Source organism: Trachinotus anak, unplaced genomic scaffold (assembly GCF_046630095.1).
Source record: "Trachinotus anak isolate AG129_WGS33_773 ecotype Australia unplaced genomic scaffold, CSIRO_AGI_Tana_v1 ptg000014l, whole genome shotgun sequence".
Classification (NCBI taxonomy): domain Eukaryota; kingdom Metazoa; phylum Chordata; class Actinopteri; order Carangiformes; family Carangidae; genus Trachinotus; species Trachinotus anak.
In genome coordinates, this window is record NW_027273865.1 from 12,568,837 (window position 1) to 12,585,048 (window position 16,212).

General features: G+C 39.5%; 1 protein-coding gene and 2 pseudogenes across 1 annotated transcript; 1 reads left to right on the forward strand and 2 right to left on the reverse strand.

Moving 5' to 3' along the window:
• Positions 1 to 653: 653 nt before the first annotated feature.
• LOC139631958 (extracellular calcium-sensing receptor-like) lies at positions 654 to 6,118 on the forward strand. The gene is made up of 8 exons (XM_071496649.1): positions 654 to 760; positions 1,299 to 1,593; positions 1,707 to 1,996; positions 2,312 to 2,607; positions 3,212 to 3,417; positions 4,590 to 4,811; positions 4,893 to 5,016; positions 5,121 to 6,118. The coding sequence occupies exons 1-8, from the start codon at positions 654 to 656 to the stop codon at positions 6,023 to 6,025; spliced, it is 2,445 nt and encodes an 814-aa protein (XP_071352750.1). The 3' UTR covers positions 6,026 to 6,118.
• Positions 6,119 to 9,056: 2,938 nt separating this feature from the next.
• Positions 9,057 to 10,154, reverse strand: LOC139632423 (vomeronasal type-2 receptor 26-like; annotated as a pseudogene).
• Positions 10,155 to 10,191: 37 nt separating this feature from the next.
• Positions 10,192 to 15,647, reverse strand: LOC139631959 (extracellular calcium-sensing receptor-like; annotated as a pseudogene).
• Positions 15,648 to 16,212: the final 565 nt, after the last annotated feature.

Below are 16,212 nucleotides of genomic sequence, written 5' to 3' on the forward strand. Positions count from 1 at the left end.
TTTATAAAAAAGCTGAACTTTAAAAGGCAATTCACAGCCCGCCACTATTATACAGTTTTACCACCCACTATTTTTACAGATATCATAGTGGAGCAATAAATCTTGTGATTTATTTTAAACTAAATTTAACCTAAGAAAACCCAAGCACCCATTATCTTTACCATTTCAAGGCTTATGTGCTAAAACCAAGCAAAAAAACAAAACAGTATAGGGGTTATTGGGAAGATGTCTGGTGTTTACCACAGTAACTTTACAATAGTAGAGAAACAGGAGTGGTTATTGGATGTTTTAAAGTATATGCAGCCCATAGAACTAAAACATTTGGAGTTAAACAACCATCACTGAATAAGGGCAGTGTAAGATGACGTACTGTAGGAGGGAAGCTTTTTTCTGAAAATCTATATAAACCTGTGAAAACACACTTGTGCCTATTTGCAGACATTTAGGTGATGGCGTGCTCATCTCTCTTTGTCGGCCTGACATTGGTTCTGGGTTTGTTTGAGCTGAATTCAGCTCTTGCCTCGAACTTTTCTTGGAGTGATCTGAAACAAAGGGCTGGGCTTTCAGAGGCTAGGTCTGGTGCTGGGGTCAGTTCTGAAGCTTCATCTGTGAAATGTAAGCTGCAGGGTACAGCTCATCCACCTGCTTTCTCAATGGATGGTGACTACGTTATTGGGGGTGTTTTCTCCATACACAACTATATGCAGACAGTGAAGCATAACTACACCACCATGCCTGAGCCACTAAGATGCAAAGGGAGGTTAGTGAGAGAAAGAAGCCGGAGACAAATGATGTTTGACTGTGTGGGGAAAAAGAAATGTTACAATCTCCATGATGTGCTTACAATCTTGTTGCATGGCTTTTATGTGCTCTTGAAAAGTTTTTAATGTTTTTTCCCTTTTTTGACACTGAGGGCCAAATTAGTATTTTCATTACATATTATATTCACAAAAATAATATGTTTCTGACTGTTTTGACTGAAAACATGGATGTGTTCAACAACTTATTTATTGATTGATTGCCGATTTTACAAATTAAGACTTTTGTTAATCTGTGCATCAAATTCCCGTCAATTTTGGATACACACACACACACACACACACACACATTTTTGTTGTTGTTGTTTTTTTTTTGTTTGTTTTTTTTAGTTTTGAGATATACATTTCACAAATGCACCTCAGCATCAGTTATTGTCCATAACTCTGAAGTGCAGTTGTTTATTGCACGTTTACTGTAAAAATTGTGAATTATCCTTACCACATGTAAATTCCAACAGTGACATGAGTGTCTGTGTGCAGTATCGACTCCCGTGAACTGCGCTTCTTACGCACAATGGTGTTCGCTATCGAGGAGATTAACAACAGCTCGAAGCTGCTGCCGGGCATCAGGCTCGGTTATCAGATCCATGACGCCTGCGCCTCAGTGCCCCTGGCGATCCGTGCGGCATTCCAGCTGTCAAATGGCCTGGACCCAGTGTTTTACATCGGCAACAACTGCTCGCAATCTGGTATGGTGATGGGTATCGTTGGTGAGTCTGGCTCCACGCCATCCATCAGCATGTCGCGCGTCATCGGCCCCTTTAACATACCTCAAGTAAATGTTTTACATTTCTGGTAAACTTTGTGTTTAAAACATACTAAAACAGATTTGCTTCTCCTTTATTGTTATTTCATTGTGTTGTGAATGAATTACATTGTTTCCTTCAGGTGAGCCACTCTGCCACTTGTGCATGTTTGTCCAATAAGCAGCAGTACCCGAGTTTCTTTAGAACAATTCCCAGTGACCAGTTCCAGGCTGATGCGCTGGCCAAACTGGTGAAACACTTTGGCTGGACTTGGATCGGTGCTGTCCGCTCGGACTCGGACTATGGCAATAATGGCATGGCCTCTTTTCTGCAGGCAGCGAAAAAAGAGGGAATCTGTGTTGAATACTCAGAATCTTTCTATCGGACCAACCCACGCAGCAAGATCCAGAGAGTGGCTGATGTTATCCGCAGGTTACTACATCACAGATGTGCTTGTGTTTCTTTTGTTTACACTGACTTTCTGAACACATAACTACAAATCAATTTCGCCTAATATAAAACTAGAAGTTTTGTAGATTATTTTATTATGTTCGGGGCAAATTGGCAATTCATCTTTTTGCCTGGTGTTTATTGCTCTTATATTTAGGCTTAATAAAATGAGTCGGTGAGACCTATAGGTCTACTATGAATTTGGAGGCATCATAAACACTTAAGTCTTTATCATGTTGGTTTGTGTCAATAGCCTTGATGCATATTTCACAATGTTTTATGTTTATATCTGTCCAGGTCGACAGCTGTGGTCGTTGTGGCATTTGCAGCCGCTGGAGACATGAGAATCTTGTTGGAGGAGCTGTCACTGGAGCCTTCCCCACCTCGCCAGTGGATAGGTAGTGAGACATGGATAACCAACCCAGACATCCTGAGGTACACCTTCCTTGTCGGAGCCATTGGATTTGGCATTCAACAATCTGTCATCCCAGGTCTGAGAGATTTCCTGCTAGATCTGTCCCCCACTAAAGTGGCTGCATCCCCAGTGCTGACTGAGTTCTGGGAGGATGCATTCAACTGCAGGCTGGGCAAAAGTGAGGAAATTGTATTGATTTTTAATATAGGTGATAGCCACAGTTGGCTCCTTGTGTTTGTCTTGTTTTGTTGGCTTGCATTAGTGTAGAGCTTCTTGTGTTAAAAAAAAGTCAACAGCTGGTTAAAGATCAGATTTTTATTAAAAGGGAAATCTCTTGCAAGATGGAGTCCTGAGGCCCATTTCTATGCTGTAGAGGTTAAAAGATCAACAATTACATTTACTAGCATGTATCAGGTACAATATATGTAGGTCTAATTAGGTTAGTATCCTGACATTTATTTATTGAAACAGTTAAGGCCAGTTCATGTTTAAAGGAAAAGTTGTGAACATTTCTCACAAATGTTACTAATTGTCTAATTTTAGACTTATTTGTGTTAAAATACACTGGTACACATTAAGTCAAAAAATAAAAACAAAGAAACAGGCACTTTTAAAAAAAGAAAATACTGTAGATAAAGGTATGAAGAACAGCCTTTCTCAAAACAGTACTTGTAAATATAATTTCTTTTTTTTTTTTTACAAGCAAACACATAAGATAGAATAATAATGTAAAATCATTGTCACAATTAAAAAAAACACTTGCTTCTTTGCCATGTTTTTAGGTGCAGTCACAGACGAGAGTGTGTGTGATGGAAGTGAAGACATACAGACACTCCAGAGCTCGTACACTGACACATCTCAGCTCCGAATCACTAACATGGTGTACAAGGCTGTTTATGCAATAGCTCATGCCATTCATAATGCAGTGTGCCAGAAAACAAATACATCAACTCAGTGTGACAAACTCACCAGGATAGAGTCCAAACAGGTAAGCTGAAACAAATAAATGTGAAATGGACAGCACTTATATGAAGAGGTGGAAAAAGAATGTAACTTCAATACTTGAGTCAGTATAGTTAAGTACAGTAAAGTATAGATATTCCTGGTCAAATATTACTCCAATAAAGGATCTTTTTCAGTCAAATCTTTACTTGAGTTAAAGTACTGGAGCACTTGCATTGTTGTATTGTTCTACATTTTAAAAATGACTCAAAAACAAGCTACTGAATGAATGACTGACTGTAGCACCTGTAGAATAAGAAGCTTGTAGAAATGGACATAAAAACACAACTGAATAAACAAAAGGAGCTTTTGATGTTTTCGGATTTGGTCACAGTAAACACATCAAACATTTAAAACAAAACAAATCTCTTTTTTGATTCTAAAATTTCAATCATGGACTTAAGATAAGGCTGTAATTCTCTGATGAAGAATCTTTTGCTCCATCTTTATCCAAGTTCAAACTTGAGCTGTTCAAAACTGCAGCAGCACAACATGACTGATAGTGTAGGTGTTGGTAGTGATTAGTTTTTCTCCTGTGATGAACACAGTGTATGGTCTGTCACATTTTTTCAAAATAAAGGTAAATTCATTCCACTGACTAAAAGCTCTGCTTCAAATGAACAAGTCCTTCATATAAATGTAGTGGAGATAAAAGTACAATATTTGTCTTTTAAGTGTAATGGAGTAAAAGTCAGAAGTTCCCAATGAAAATAATACCTAGGTGAAGTACAGATACAGATAGATTTTAATTAAAAATTCAAAATTTTTATTAAAAGTACAATAATCATTTAAATGTACTTTGTTACTGTTTCCCCTGCTTATATACTGCTTATTTAAGTTTGAAGATGACTCAGTGCTCTTCACACTACCAGACATATTTACCCATTCACTCACAAATTCATCAACAGTTTTTCTATGCATACAGTGCTTTTCCCATCACACCCACCCACACGTTGAAGAGACGTTGACATGTCGACTGGAGCAGCTGGGAATCAAACTGCCAACCTTCCTATTTGTGGACAATCCATTCTACCGCCTAAGCGACATGCGCAATACATTTTTTAGCCATAATGCACCTTTTATAGAATAAAAAAATAATTTTATTTTACATAATTTCTTTTCTTTTCATCACCACATGACTTTACTTCTTCCTGACAGGTTCTTACTCAGCTGAAGAAAGTAAATTTTTCTCAAAATGGTTATGATGTGTCATTTGATGCCAACGGGGATCCTGTAGCCACATATGAACTGGTCAACTGGCAAAAAAGTAAGAGTGGCAAAATTGAGTTTGTGACAGTTGGGCACTATGATGCATCACTGCCAGTGGGCCAGGAATTCACTATCAACAGAAACCTCACCTGGGTGGAGGGTAGCACACAAGTGAGGAGCAATAGCTTCACATGTAACAGCTGTGTAGCAATAATCCATATCTGTGAGAGTTTATCTGTATCTATATGACAGGTGCCTGTGTCAGTGTGCACTGACAGCTGTCCTCCAGGAACTCGTAAAGTGCTGCAGAAAGGAAAACCCATCTGCTGTTATGACTGTATTCCATGTCCTGAGGGAGAGATTAGCAATGTCACAGGTAAAATAAGTTTATAGTTAATAGTAGTTAATAATGTTTTCTCATGCATATCTACAACATCAAATATATGACTACTAAAAGTCCTTTTTGATTTATTTTTTCAGATTCCCCTGACTGTTTCTCTTGCCCCAAGGAGTTTTGGCCTAATGCAGAGAGAAACGCTTGTTTCCCCAAACCTGTAGAGTTTCTTTCCTTTGATGAGGTCCTGGGAATCATCCTGGCTTCTTTCTCAGTTGGTGGTGCCTGTCTTGCCGTGATAACAGCAGCTGTGTTCTTTCGTCATAGGACGTCCCCGATTGTCAGGGCCAACAACTCTGAACTGAGCTTCCTGCTGCTCTTCTCCCTGACTCTATGTTTCTTATGTTCATTAACTTTCATTGGAGCTCCCTCTGAGTGGTCCTGCATGCTGCGTCACACAGCATTTGGGATCACCTTTGTCCTCTGCATCTCTTGTGTTCTTGGGAAAACTATAGTGGTGTTAATGGCCTTCAAAGCTACACTTCCAGGCAGTAATGTCATGAAATGGTTTGGTCCTCCACAGCAAAGAATGACAGTACTATCCTTCACGTTTATTCAAGTTTTGATATGTACTATTTGGTTGGTTGTTAGTCCCCCTTTTCCAATGAAAAACCTAACCATATATAAGGAGAAAATCATCCTGGAGTGTGCACTAGGCTCAGCTATTGGTTTCTGGGCTGTACTCGGGTACATAGGCCTACTGGCTGTCTTTTGCTTTGTGTTAGCTGTTTTAGCTCGTAAACTGCCTGATAATTTTAATGAAGCCAAGTTCATCACCTTCAGCATGCTAATCTTCTGTGCAGTCTGGATCACCTTTATCCCAGCGTATGTCAGCTCTCCTGGGAAATTTACTGTGGCTGTGGAAATATTTGCCATTCTGGCCTCCAGTTTTGGATTAATTTTGTGTATATTTGCTCCAAAGTGTTTCATCATATTATTCAAGCCAGAGAAGAACACCAAGAAAAATTTAATGAACAAAAATCAGTCCTAGTACATCATACGTTTGAAAATAGTTAAGATGGCAACATAAAAGAGATAATACTCTGCAAATTTATTACAATCAATATAGTTCTTCACCAAGTTTATTTGAATATTTACATTTATATGTTATAACAATTCTAATGTAATTTTGTGAGTGTCGTTTTAAACAAATTATGTCTTATTTTACAAATAATTACTCAACATGTGTTGAAAATATAAAATAAATACATTCATAATCAATATATGATTTCTCTCTCAGCATTTGGAAAAAAAACAATAAAACAAAAAGTGCATGTTATACTATATTTCATATTGTATAATTATAAGAAAAGGTTGTAAAAATAATGAGCATTTAAAGTTCAACTGTTTACTACACAAAAAGAAAAGAAAATGTATGAAACCTTGACAAGGTGTGATGGAAGACTGAAGTACTGGCATAACATAACTCCAGTTTAGCATCTGCTTCTTTTTTTTTTTTTTTTTGGGTTTTTTGTGCCCTTATGATAGATCAGTGGAGACTGACAGGAAAGGGGGTAGAGAGAGAGGAATGACATGCAGGAAAGAGTCAGACTGATCGGGAGTCGAACCGGTGACTGCCTGCACAGAGCGTCTTACGCTCACACATGGTACGCACCCGAACCACTCGACTACCGGGCCGCCCCTAGCATTTGCTTCTTGATCATATGTCCAATAATAATATTCTTCTTGGAATTTGAAGGGAAAAATAAGTATAAGGGTAAGGGTGTATTACAAGTTTATTCTGTAGTTCTCTGTTATAGTGTTTTGACAAATATGAAAAGATAAACTTTCTGCTTTTGTTATAGCATCTAATAACGTCCCTAAAACCTCAAATGCTCCAAATAACTGTACATGTTTTGAAACTGATGTGACTTGTCATGCAATTTGTGTTTTTTTTTCCAATTTGAGAAGGGATTTCTTCAAGTTGTCCTTCAGCATCTATGATATTAAAGCAAGGGCATAGATTTGGTCTCAACGTTTCCAAAACAAAGCTGATTCTTATGAAGTAAGGCTGGTGACCAAGGTAGGAATTCTGTTATTTTAGCAGTAAGGCCATTTAGTTTCATTCAGTCTCATAAAAATAATTAGGGCATAAAGGCAATTATCTGATTTGTTGCCTTCAAGTAAAGAACTTGACTGTCTGATAAGAAAAAAATTAAGAAAATAACAAAAGACATGAAAAATAATAATGTATTCACTTTGTAATCTACTTGAAAAGGGCATGTTTTAAGATGCAGTCTGTTATCATGTGTCAATTTACATGTTATCATGTAGGCTATCAATTAACCAAAATCTATAAAAATATGTAAATATATTTAATTTCAGAGAAACTTATCACTTTCAGAAGATGAATGTAAGAACAGTCTTCAAGTGTCAAACTCACAAATTTTGCACAGCAAAGTTCAAATATTCTATATAGGCAAGAAATGTTTGACCAATTAAAGCTAAAAATAGACACCAGTTGAAGTGATACTGAAATGGAAGTGATATCTCCTCTCACATCTGATCTCAGAACAACGTTCTGTCGCATAGGGGACCTGAAGCCGATTTGCCTTCATCATGTTTTTTACTGCCCTCTTTGGCAGCACCAGGTTATTGTCTCAGGAAGCTAGTTTGACTATCAGCTGTTGTAGTTTTCCTTTCTGACATCTCCATGGCCATTGACAAGGACTGGAGCTTGTTAAGTGATAAGGACACCAGCAGTTCTGGGATCATTTATGATATTGCAGCTTTATACTCATGCGCAGACATGTATGGAAACTAAACTTGTGCATTGTATGTAAAGAAGCAGCAGTAGCAAGTGAACGAGCAAATTAAACTGATTTATTATCTCTGTGCAAGATCGTCTGTAAGGTTGAGAAGTTTAAGACAGTGTATTGTTACACAATTAGTTCAGCTCCTTTCAGCAATACATTAGTATGTAGGTTGCAATCGTTGAGAGAGAGAGAGAGAGAGAGAGAGCAGTGATGTGAATGGAACAGAGAATTAACCAGTTAGAGGTTTGCACAACAGTATGTGTACACTACCTTGCATCCAAACTGCAAGGACTGCTGCAGTGACACTTTAAAAGTAACCTCAAGTTTTTGACAGTAACAAAGGCAAAGACAACACAGACATCATTCTAAACATATCATAAGTATTAGATAATATTAATATTATTATAATAAATATTGGTAGGGAGAATTCTGTCCTCCCAAAATATTGGCAGGGTCATGTTCCTACTGTCCATATACAAACCTATGCCCTTGTATTAAAGAGATTGTTTTGAAACACCAACAGCAAAATATTTGTGTGATTTCATTGGTAACAAGATTTACTGTCACATATTTCAGTTACAATTCATGTGAAAATGTGGACAGTGTGTAGATGAAAACATAAGACAACAGTCTGACAGTAAAGGTAAATGACAAAAAAAATAAAAAAGAGAGTACTCTGCAGATGTCGAGTTATGTTAAATTACTCTTGAACTAGGTATTGATGGCACAGAGAGAGCTTAATGCATCTTCAGGATCTGTACCTGCAGCCACATGAGAAGGATATGAATGTAGGTGAGTGTTATGCTGCATGCGTGTGAGTAGGTGTTTTACATCAGTTCTAAACAGCTTTCTCGCCAGTGAGGGGGCCTTAGTGTGCTGACCCCAGGTCACAAAAATTTGCCCAGGATGAAAGATGCTAGCCAGCTGTTTGGATACTTACAAGCTCATGGAAATGTGCCACTGTGTTTTCCCCAAAAACAAGAGAAACATGTCTATGTGCCTGAAATTGCTGAGAGGAAGTCTTTGACTGAGTTCTGTGTTTAGGCAGGCCTTCTCAAATTTTTGGGTGGGGTCCCACAGAGTTTGCCACCTGAGGCTTCAGTAGATCTTCTGCAATAGCCTACTTCAATGCTCACAGGGGCAATGATTGAGAAAACTTAAGGCAAGTCAATGGGAGGAACAGCATGCCTGGTCAGAAGTGGAGTGTTATCTTGCAATTCGACTTCTGTGTTAATCACAACGTTTCCTGAAGAAAGGAATTTTCGGTCATGTACCTGGTGTCAGAATACCCTACGCAAAAGGTTGATGATTGCTTGTGTAGTCATTGTATCAGATTAGCAGTTATATATCTTTGATGAGGTGCTGCTTGACAGATCTGGTGTACCTAAACATCGAGGAACGATAACCCTGGAATGCTTGGCTTAGGTAACTGTCTGCTAGGTCCTCAACTTCCAATTTGGGATGATTTTTCCAGCTTACTTGAGAAGACCTGGGACATGGAAGTATGGGTAATGTTGGGTTAATGTTAATGTTTTGCATCTTCTCAGGAGTATGACTGTATACAGAGAAATCCATATAAGCAGGTTGGTGCTGCATTAAACTAAAATAAAAGGCTTGTCAAGCACTTACTTGATGCTTTATGACTTTGTAGTGGCTCGACCCATGATAGCTTTCTTTGTGTTTCTTTCTGGTTTCAGTAGTATTATGTAACATTTGGGTCCAAACAGCGCAACCAAGAGACCAAAACTGGAGGCCAGAATGGCAAATACCTCCACAGCATCTGCATATTTGCCAGGTGAGCTGATATAAGCAGGGACAAAGGCCACCCACACAGCACAGAAGATCAGCATGCTGAAAGTGATGAGTTTGGCCTCATTGAAGTTGTCTGGAAGAAAGGCTAACAGGAAATTAAGGATGGCCAGTAAACCAACATAGCCCAGTAACACTGCAAAACCAATTGTGGACCCAACTACACACTCATAAACTATTTTGTCATTGTGGTATTTTTTGGTGGTGTTTTTATGAGGTGCTGTTGAAGCAGAGACAAGCCAGGCAGTACAGATTGCTGCATGAATGGATGTGAGAACCAGAACTGTCCCTCTCTGCTGCACAGCACCAAACCATTTCAGACTGGCTCCACCTCCTGGCTTAGAGGCCTTAAACACTGCCAGATGCCACCATGATTTTTTTACCAGAATACATGAAACACAAAGAACAAAGCTGATGCCAAATACTGCATGTCTCAGCTGGCATGTCCACAGTCTGGGACAGCCGATAAACAGCAGTGAACACAGGAAACAGCTTGAGTGACACCAACAGCAGGAAACTGAGTTCTGAATTGTTGGCACACACCATGGGTGCCATATTTTCCCAACAAACTTCAAAGACCACTTATCTCTTAACATCTTTATTTCTTAAAAATATACATTAAAGTGAAACGTTTCATATAATTATACTTATTTATTTCCTTCTACACTGTACTGCATTTGCAATGCTGCAATATCAGTTACATATAGCTGTCACTGCCCAGTCAATTCAAATGTGAAATACATTACTTTTAAATATCAATGAACATTGAATAGAATTTCTTTTAAAGTTATTTTTTGGGCATTTCTCCTTTATTTTATTTGTGACAGGAAATGGGACAGAAAGCAGGGCAATGACATGCAGCAAAGAATCAAAGTCAGCTGGGTGTCTCATCAGGGACTCGTAGCTCAGAGCATTTTGCACCGATGTGATATGCATCCATTAGCCCTTGAATAGATTTTCTTGAAATGTAAACGTATGGCATTGAACAAAGAATGCCGACACTCACAGATAAATAGTTTTCCTGTTTAATGTGGAGCAAAAGACGACCATACTCCAGATACATTGCTTTAGTACTTCGAGTTATGCACGCTACGACTGAGTAATATATTTTATGGCATATCATTTCTTTTCTTTTCCCATTAGGTGCTGTTTCGTGTTCTTTTCTGGCTTCAGTAAAATAATGTAACACTTTGGGGCAAACAGGCAGAACAACAAGCCAAAGCTTGAAGCCAGAATGGCAAATGACTCTACTGCATCTGCATAATTTCCAGGGGAGCTGATATAAGCAGGGATGAATGCCAGCCACACAGCACAGAAGATCAGCATGCTAAAAGTGATGAACTTGGCCTCGTTGAAGTTACCTGGCAACTTGCGGGCCAGAAAAGCCAGTACAAAGCACAGACAGGCCTGTAGACCAATATATCCCAGCACGCACCAGAATGCCAGGCTAGAGCCAACGCTACACTCCAGTATGATCTTTGAGCGTTCATATTGTGTATTTCGGGATGGAGAAGGGGGAGCATCAATGAGCCAGGCAGAACAGATAACCACCTGAACCAGAGTGCAGCTGAAGATAATACCCCTCTGCTGCTTGATTCCCAGCCATTTCATGATGTTGTCCCCTGGCCTGGTGGCAGTGAAAGCAGCCAACACCACCAGAGTCTTCCCCAGAATGCAGGAGATGCAAAGTGAAAATGTGATGCTAAAGGCAGTGTGGCGCAGCATGCAGGACCAAGATGTTGGCTTCCCAATGAACACCAGAGAACACAGGAAACACAGAGTCAGAGCAAACAGGATGAAGAAGCTAAGCTCGGAGTTATTCACACGGACGATGGCTGTGTTCCTGTTATAAAAGAAGACTGCAAAGACAACTAGGGTTAGGCAGGCACCCAGCACAGATATCACTGTCAGGACTATACCCAAGGAATCAAAGGTCAAGTACTCCACCCTCTTGGGGATGCAGGCTGTTCTGTCTTTGTTTGACCAGAAGTCCTCAGGACAAAATGTGCACTCTATTGAGTCTAAAGGAAGGAGGGGCAAAAAAAAGTCGTAGCTCATTTCAAATTTTGATATTCAAATATTATCTGATGGTAACAGAATATTAGACTCAAATTGTTGTAATTTTTATTGTTGGGTTCAAGCTTACTTGTCTCATTGCTAATTTTGCCATTGTCACATGGTACACAGTCAAAGCAGCAGACAGGCTCCCCACGACGGACAGCCTTCCGGGACCCTGGAAGACAGCTGGCACTGCATACAGACACCGGCACCTATGTTTTACAGAGATGGACAGTCTCAAATGATTGTGCTGAAATTATTAGCCATAGCAGCCATACTCCCCAAAGGACCTTTGCTTAGACAGGCCGGTTGGGTAGTACGTTGCCTTAAAGCCCATATTAACAAGTTTTTACTAATGGCACGTTAATGTATAACCATATGAATAACAGCATGTAGTTGAACTGTCACATGTCTTCGTCTCTTGTATGTAAAACGTAGAAAGAAATTTAACAAAAATTTCGCTTAGCCGACAATGAAGTATATCTTACCATATGGTATAATGAATTATTTGATTAGTCCATCGACAGTTTCTCTGTTTACCATCACAGTGAATTGAATGTTTTTTAAGTTGGTTGGACATAAGAAATTTGCAGAAGTCACTTTAGAAATTGTGATGAACATTTTTCTTATTTTCTCACCTATTATTATTGCAGTTATTGATCTGTTTATTAATTTTAAAATCTGGATTAATCACAAACGTAAGTTGAGAGGATGAGCTATATTTTTGCAAACACAGGACTCATTTATTGTCTATAAGAAACTTATGAATGTGTAGTTCCATTCAATGTGTTTAACTGTAGCTGGATGAGAGGTGTATAAGATGCATTTACCATCTTAAAGAACAAATTCCACCATTAGGAACACAGTGGCAGGCATTACATCACCCAGTATGTCATACTGTATGGCAGACTTTGAATGTCTATTGTTTACTGTTTGAATGCAAAGGAACTCACATCAGATCCAGCTTGTCCTGCCCACCTGACTTACCTCCACCTCAACCTACAGAACTTCAACAGTTGGCATCTGATGAAGGTAAAAACACAGTGTGAGCAGCTTGCCTCACTCTGATGCCCCGCCCACATTATTCTGTCGTCCTGGATCACCAGCTCCTCGCCGACAGGCTTAGTTCCATCAAACAACCCCACGTTGACAAATTCAATGTTCCCGCCTGTGCCTCTCTGCCAGTTGATGATATCATAATAGGGGATGGAGTCGCCCTTGAGGTCAAAATCCACCTCCTCCCCGTCAATGTTAAATGTCACCTCCTGGAGGTAGTATTGGAGCTTGAAAACCAATAGATTATATGAAACACTGTAAAACGCCTCAAACAAGCTTTTCTGTATCATACTGTAACAGTAAGAAAACTGCATTATACCTGCCATGGATGTATGTCATCACTTTGAGCACATGAGTTGTTTTGGAAAGGCCCACTGCCGGGTTGACAGAGAAGGATGTTGTGCAGGGAATGAGCAATCGCATATACAGCCTTATAGACATTATAGGCCACTCTAGGGCTGGATGTATTCATATAGGCTGAATGCTGCTCCAACAAGGACTCCTGCCCTGAGCAGGGGGGCATCTGGGAGCCAGAGGATGGAGAAGGACTGCAACCATACAGAGCCTCCCACAGCTCATGCACCAGAAGATTATCAGGATACCTTGTAGGGTTTACTGTCTGCAGGTAGCCACTGAGTCTGGAGATATGACCTTTTCTGATGCCAAACCCAATGGTGCCCCCCAGGTAGGGGTAATACTCGTTCCCTGTGAAGACAGATGCTGTGACCCAGGCCTCACTAGCCACCCACTGGATACCAGTGATGTTCTGCTTCATGTAGTCTCTCAAAAAGGGAGTCATCTCCCCCTCAGCTGAAAATACCACCACCACTTTCGCGGAAGAGCTACGCATCACCTTTACAGAAGAGTTGCAGATGATGGAGAAGGAGAGGGTTTTACAAGGAGGGTAAAAAGAAAACAGGATTAAACTATGTAACAATAAGAAAGACTCAGACGTACATAATGTGAAAGTTCATATAGTCCCATATGCATGATGTTGAAATTATATATATCAAAAAAGACACTTTTACAAACAGCAGTGCTAGTACTCTCTTCTCCTGCCCTCTATGGATCCAAACCTTGAACAATGATATAAATGGTCTGACAGAAACACATTGACTGAAACAATTTTCTCCTGGACTGTCTAATTTCAATGACAGTATAAAAAAAAATCCAGCTTTAATGTCACTGATGTGTAATCTGCATCTACTATAAAAGGGTTTTGAGATGAAATACAAACTCTCTAATGCAATAAAACTTAATTCAGAATAACTACCTGCATGATCTCCAGTGCCCTCTGACGATTGTAGAGCAGAGGAATCATTTCTTGGTACGCTATACACACTTTGGTACCCTGTAATTCTCTCATTAAACCATGTACAGCAAAGCGGCCGTATTCATGGTCCCCTCTCACCAGCCCGACCCAAGTCCAGTTAAAGCGCAATAGCATCTGTGCAATGGCCTTCACCTGGGTTCAACACACAGACAACTCAAGGTAATATGAGAAGATACTATTCTTCTATCATTCGTGAGTAAACTGTAATTGTGGTGATTTCCTGGCTTTTTAGGTTTGCATAAAATAACTGCATAAAATCTAATGCATGGTCGTTTAAATAAACAAAACAATGTTCTTCATAAAACTGAATTTGATTCGAGATACAATGGTAACACCAGACAGCACAAACATATGTAACATCTTCAAAAATGTCTTTTTACTGTTACAGCACTAACAGGTTATCAAAGCCTTTTTAATCTGAGGTCAGACTTTTACCTGATAGTCATCATTAGGGATTACTCTGAAGAAGGTGGGGTATTTTCTTCTGTCAGTGAAACATGCACATGAAGAAAAGTAGCTGATCTGTGTAAAAATATAGAACAGAGTAAAACAGATCATAGAGTAAGTTTTGAGAGTAGTTTTGGGGTGACTACAGACAAAATAGTCACTGTTACCATTGGGATTCTGAATGGCTGAAGAATTCTGGACACCACAATAGACTGAGCAGATCCAGACTCCCCAATCACAGCAAGGAGCGGAGAGGCACCACTGCACATGGGAGAGTCATCCTCACTCAGCCCATTCAACACAGCCAGAGCAGCCCTCTGGCCAGTTAGCGGATACGCACATGAATCAAAGATTTTGTACCCAAGGGTGTAATTGGGCAATAGCTCTGGACTCTGGTTTATCTCCTCCACTGCCAGCCTCATAGTCTGAGCCCAGCGGAAAGCCCTGGGATCAAATCTGTAGCCCGGGAGAGGTGCCCATACCACACACACATTAAACACAACAAGAGTGGAGAAAGGAAAATATCAGAAACAGAGATGATGATCTGAAATTAGTCTGAAATGTATTTTTGCATTTATCTTGTGCAATGAAGTAGTGCTAGAGTGTTTTTTTTTCTTTGTCCATATTTTCTCATCCTTAGACAGTTCAAGACATCACTGTATATTTCTAAACTATCATATGAAATTATCACAGCATTCTAAATACTTATAAATATAAGTACATACTGCATAATCCATTCTATAGAGGAATAGTGTTTTTCTTTATGTGCGTGTATAATTGACATAACTAATCTGGAAACAGTAAATTAAATACTCCCAGTATGATTTTCAATCCAGATCTATTAAACTCACCCATTGCACTTCACTGGTGGTGGTCTGTAGGTACAGTTAAGGTCTGGCATCTCCTGGTTATAATGAAGGGGAAAGATCCCCCCAATAACATAGTCACCCTCAGCCACAAAGCTGGGCTGAAAGCTGTTTTGAAGAGTGCACACTTTGGCTGCCAATGGGGTTGGAGTGGTGACCCTGGAAATTTGTGTATTGGTTAAAGGGAGGACACTGAGAGAGTAAAACAAGGGAAATAAGGCAACTGGAGTCATAATGTTACACATCAACCAAAGAGAGAGAGAGAGAGAGGGAGAGAGGGAGAGCAAAGAATTAGGCAAGTTATATACACTATTTGACCTTGCATCTCATTACTGTCAGAGTGCCTCTGGATTGGACATCAGCAGTCCCGCCTAATTTACTCAAGTGGCTTAATTCAAACTGAATGAAAAAAGTAACTGTGATATAACAGTGATGTTCAGCATTAGATGAAACTGATGCTGTGTTAAAATTTGTTAAAAAATGTTTAAAGTATTTTGAATAACTTATTGATTTTTCACACAGCATTTACTGGATGTGCTTTATTTAACCTATTGAAAGAAACAAGCTGTGATGCAATGATATCCCACATGGACACGCACATGCTTATTCGCACAGTAGAGTGGGCAAGATAGTTAATGAAGCAGACACAACTTCACTCAAGCAGGAAATGCGAATGAAAAAATGTAAACTACAGAAAAAAAAATGTGTTAGGTAACATACTCGCTGACTGTACAGGATGTGTGCTTTTAAGTCATCAGTTCCACTCATGTCTGACGAAACGGAGACAGTTAGCTTTATTTACACAGGCCATATGATTGCTCACTTTTCATAATCCCTACAATTTGAAACTTCT

Bases quoted from the DNA above. Each gene is read 5' to 3' on its own strand.
- LOC139631958 (XM_071496649.1), top strand. From the start codon at position 654: ATGGATGGTGACTACGTTATTGGGGGTGTTTTCTCCATACACAACTAT. The intron at 1,997-2,311 runs GTTACTACATCA...ATATCTGTCCAG, and splicing joins GTGGCTGATGTTATCCGCAG to GTCGACAGCTGTGGTCGTTG. The intron at 3,418-4,589 runs GTAAGCTGAAAC...TCTTCCTGACAG, and splicing joins CCAGGATAGAGTCCAAACAG to GTTCTTACTCAGCTGAAGAA.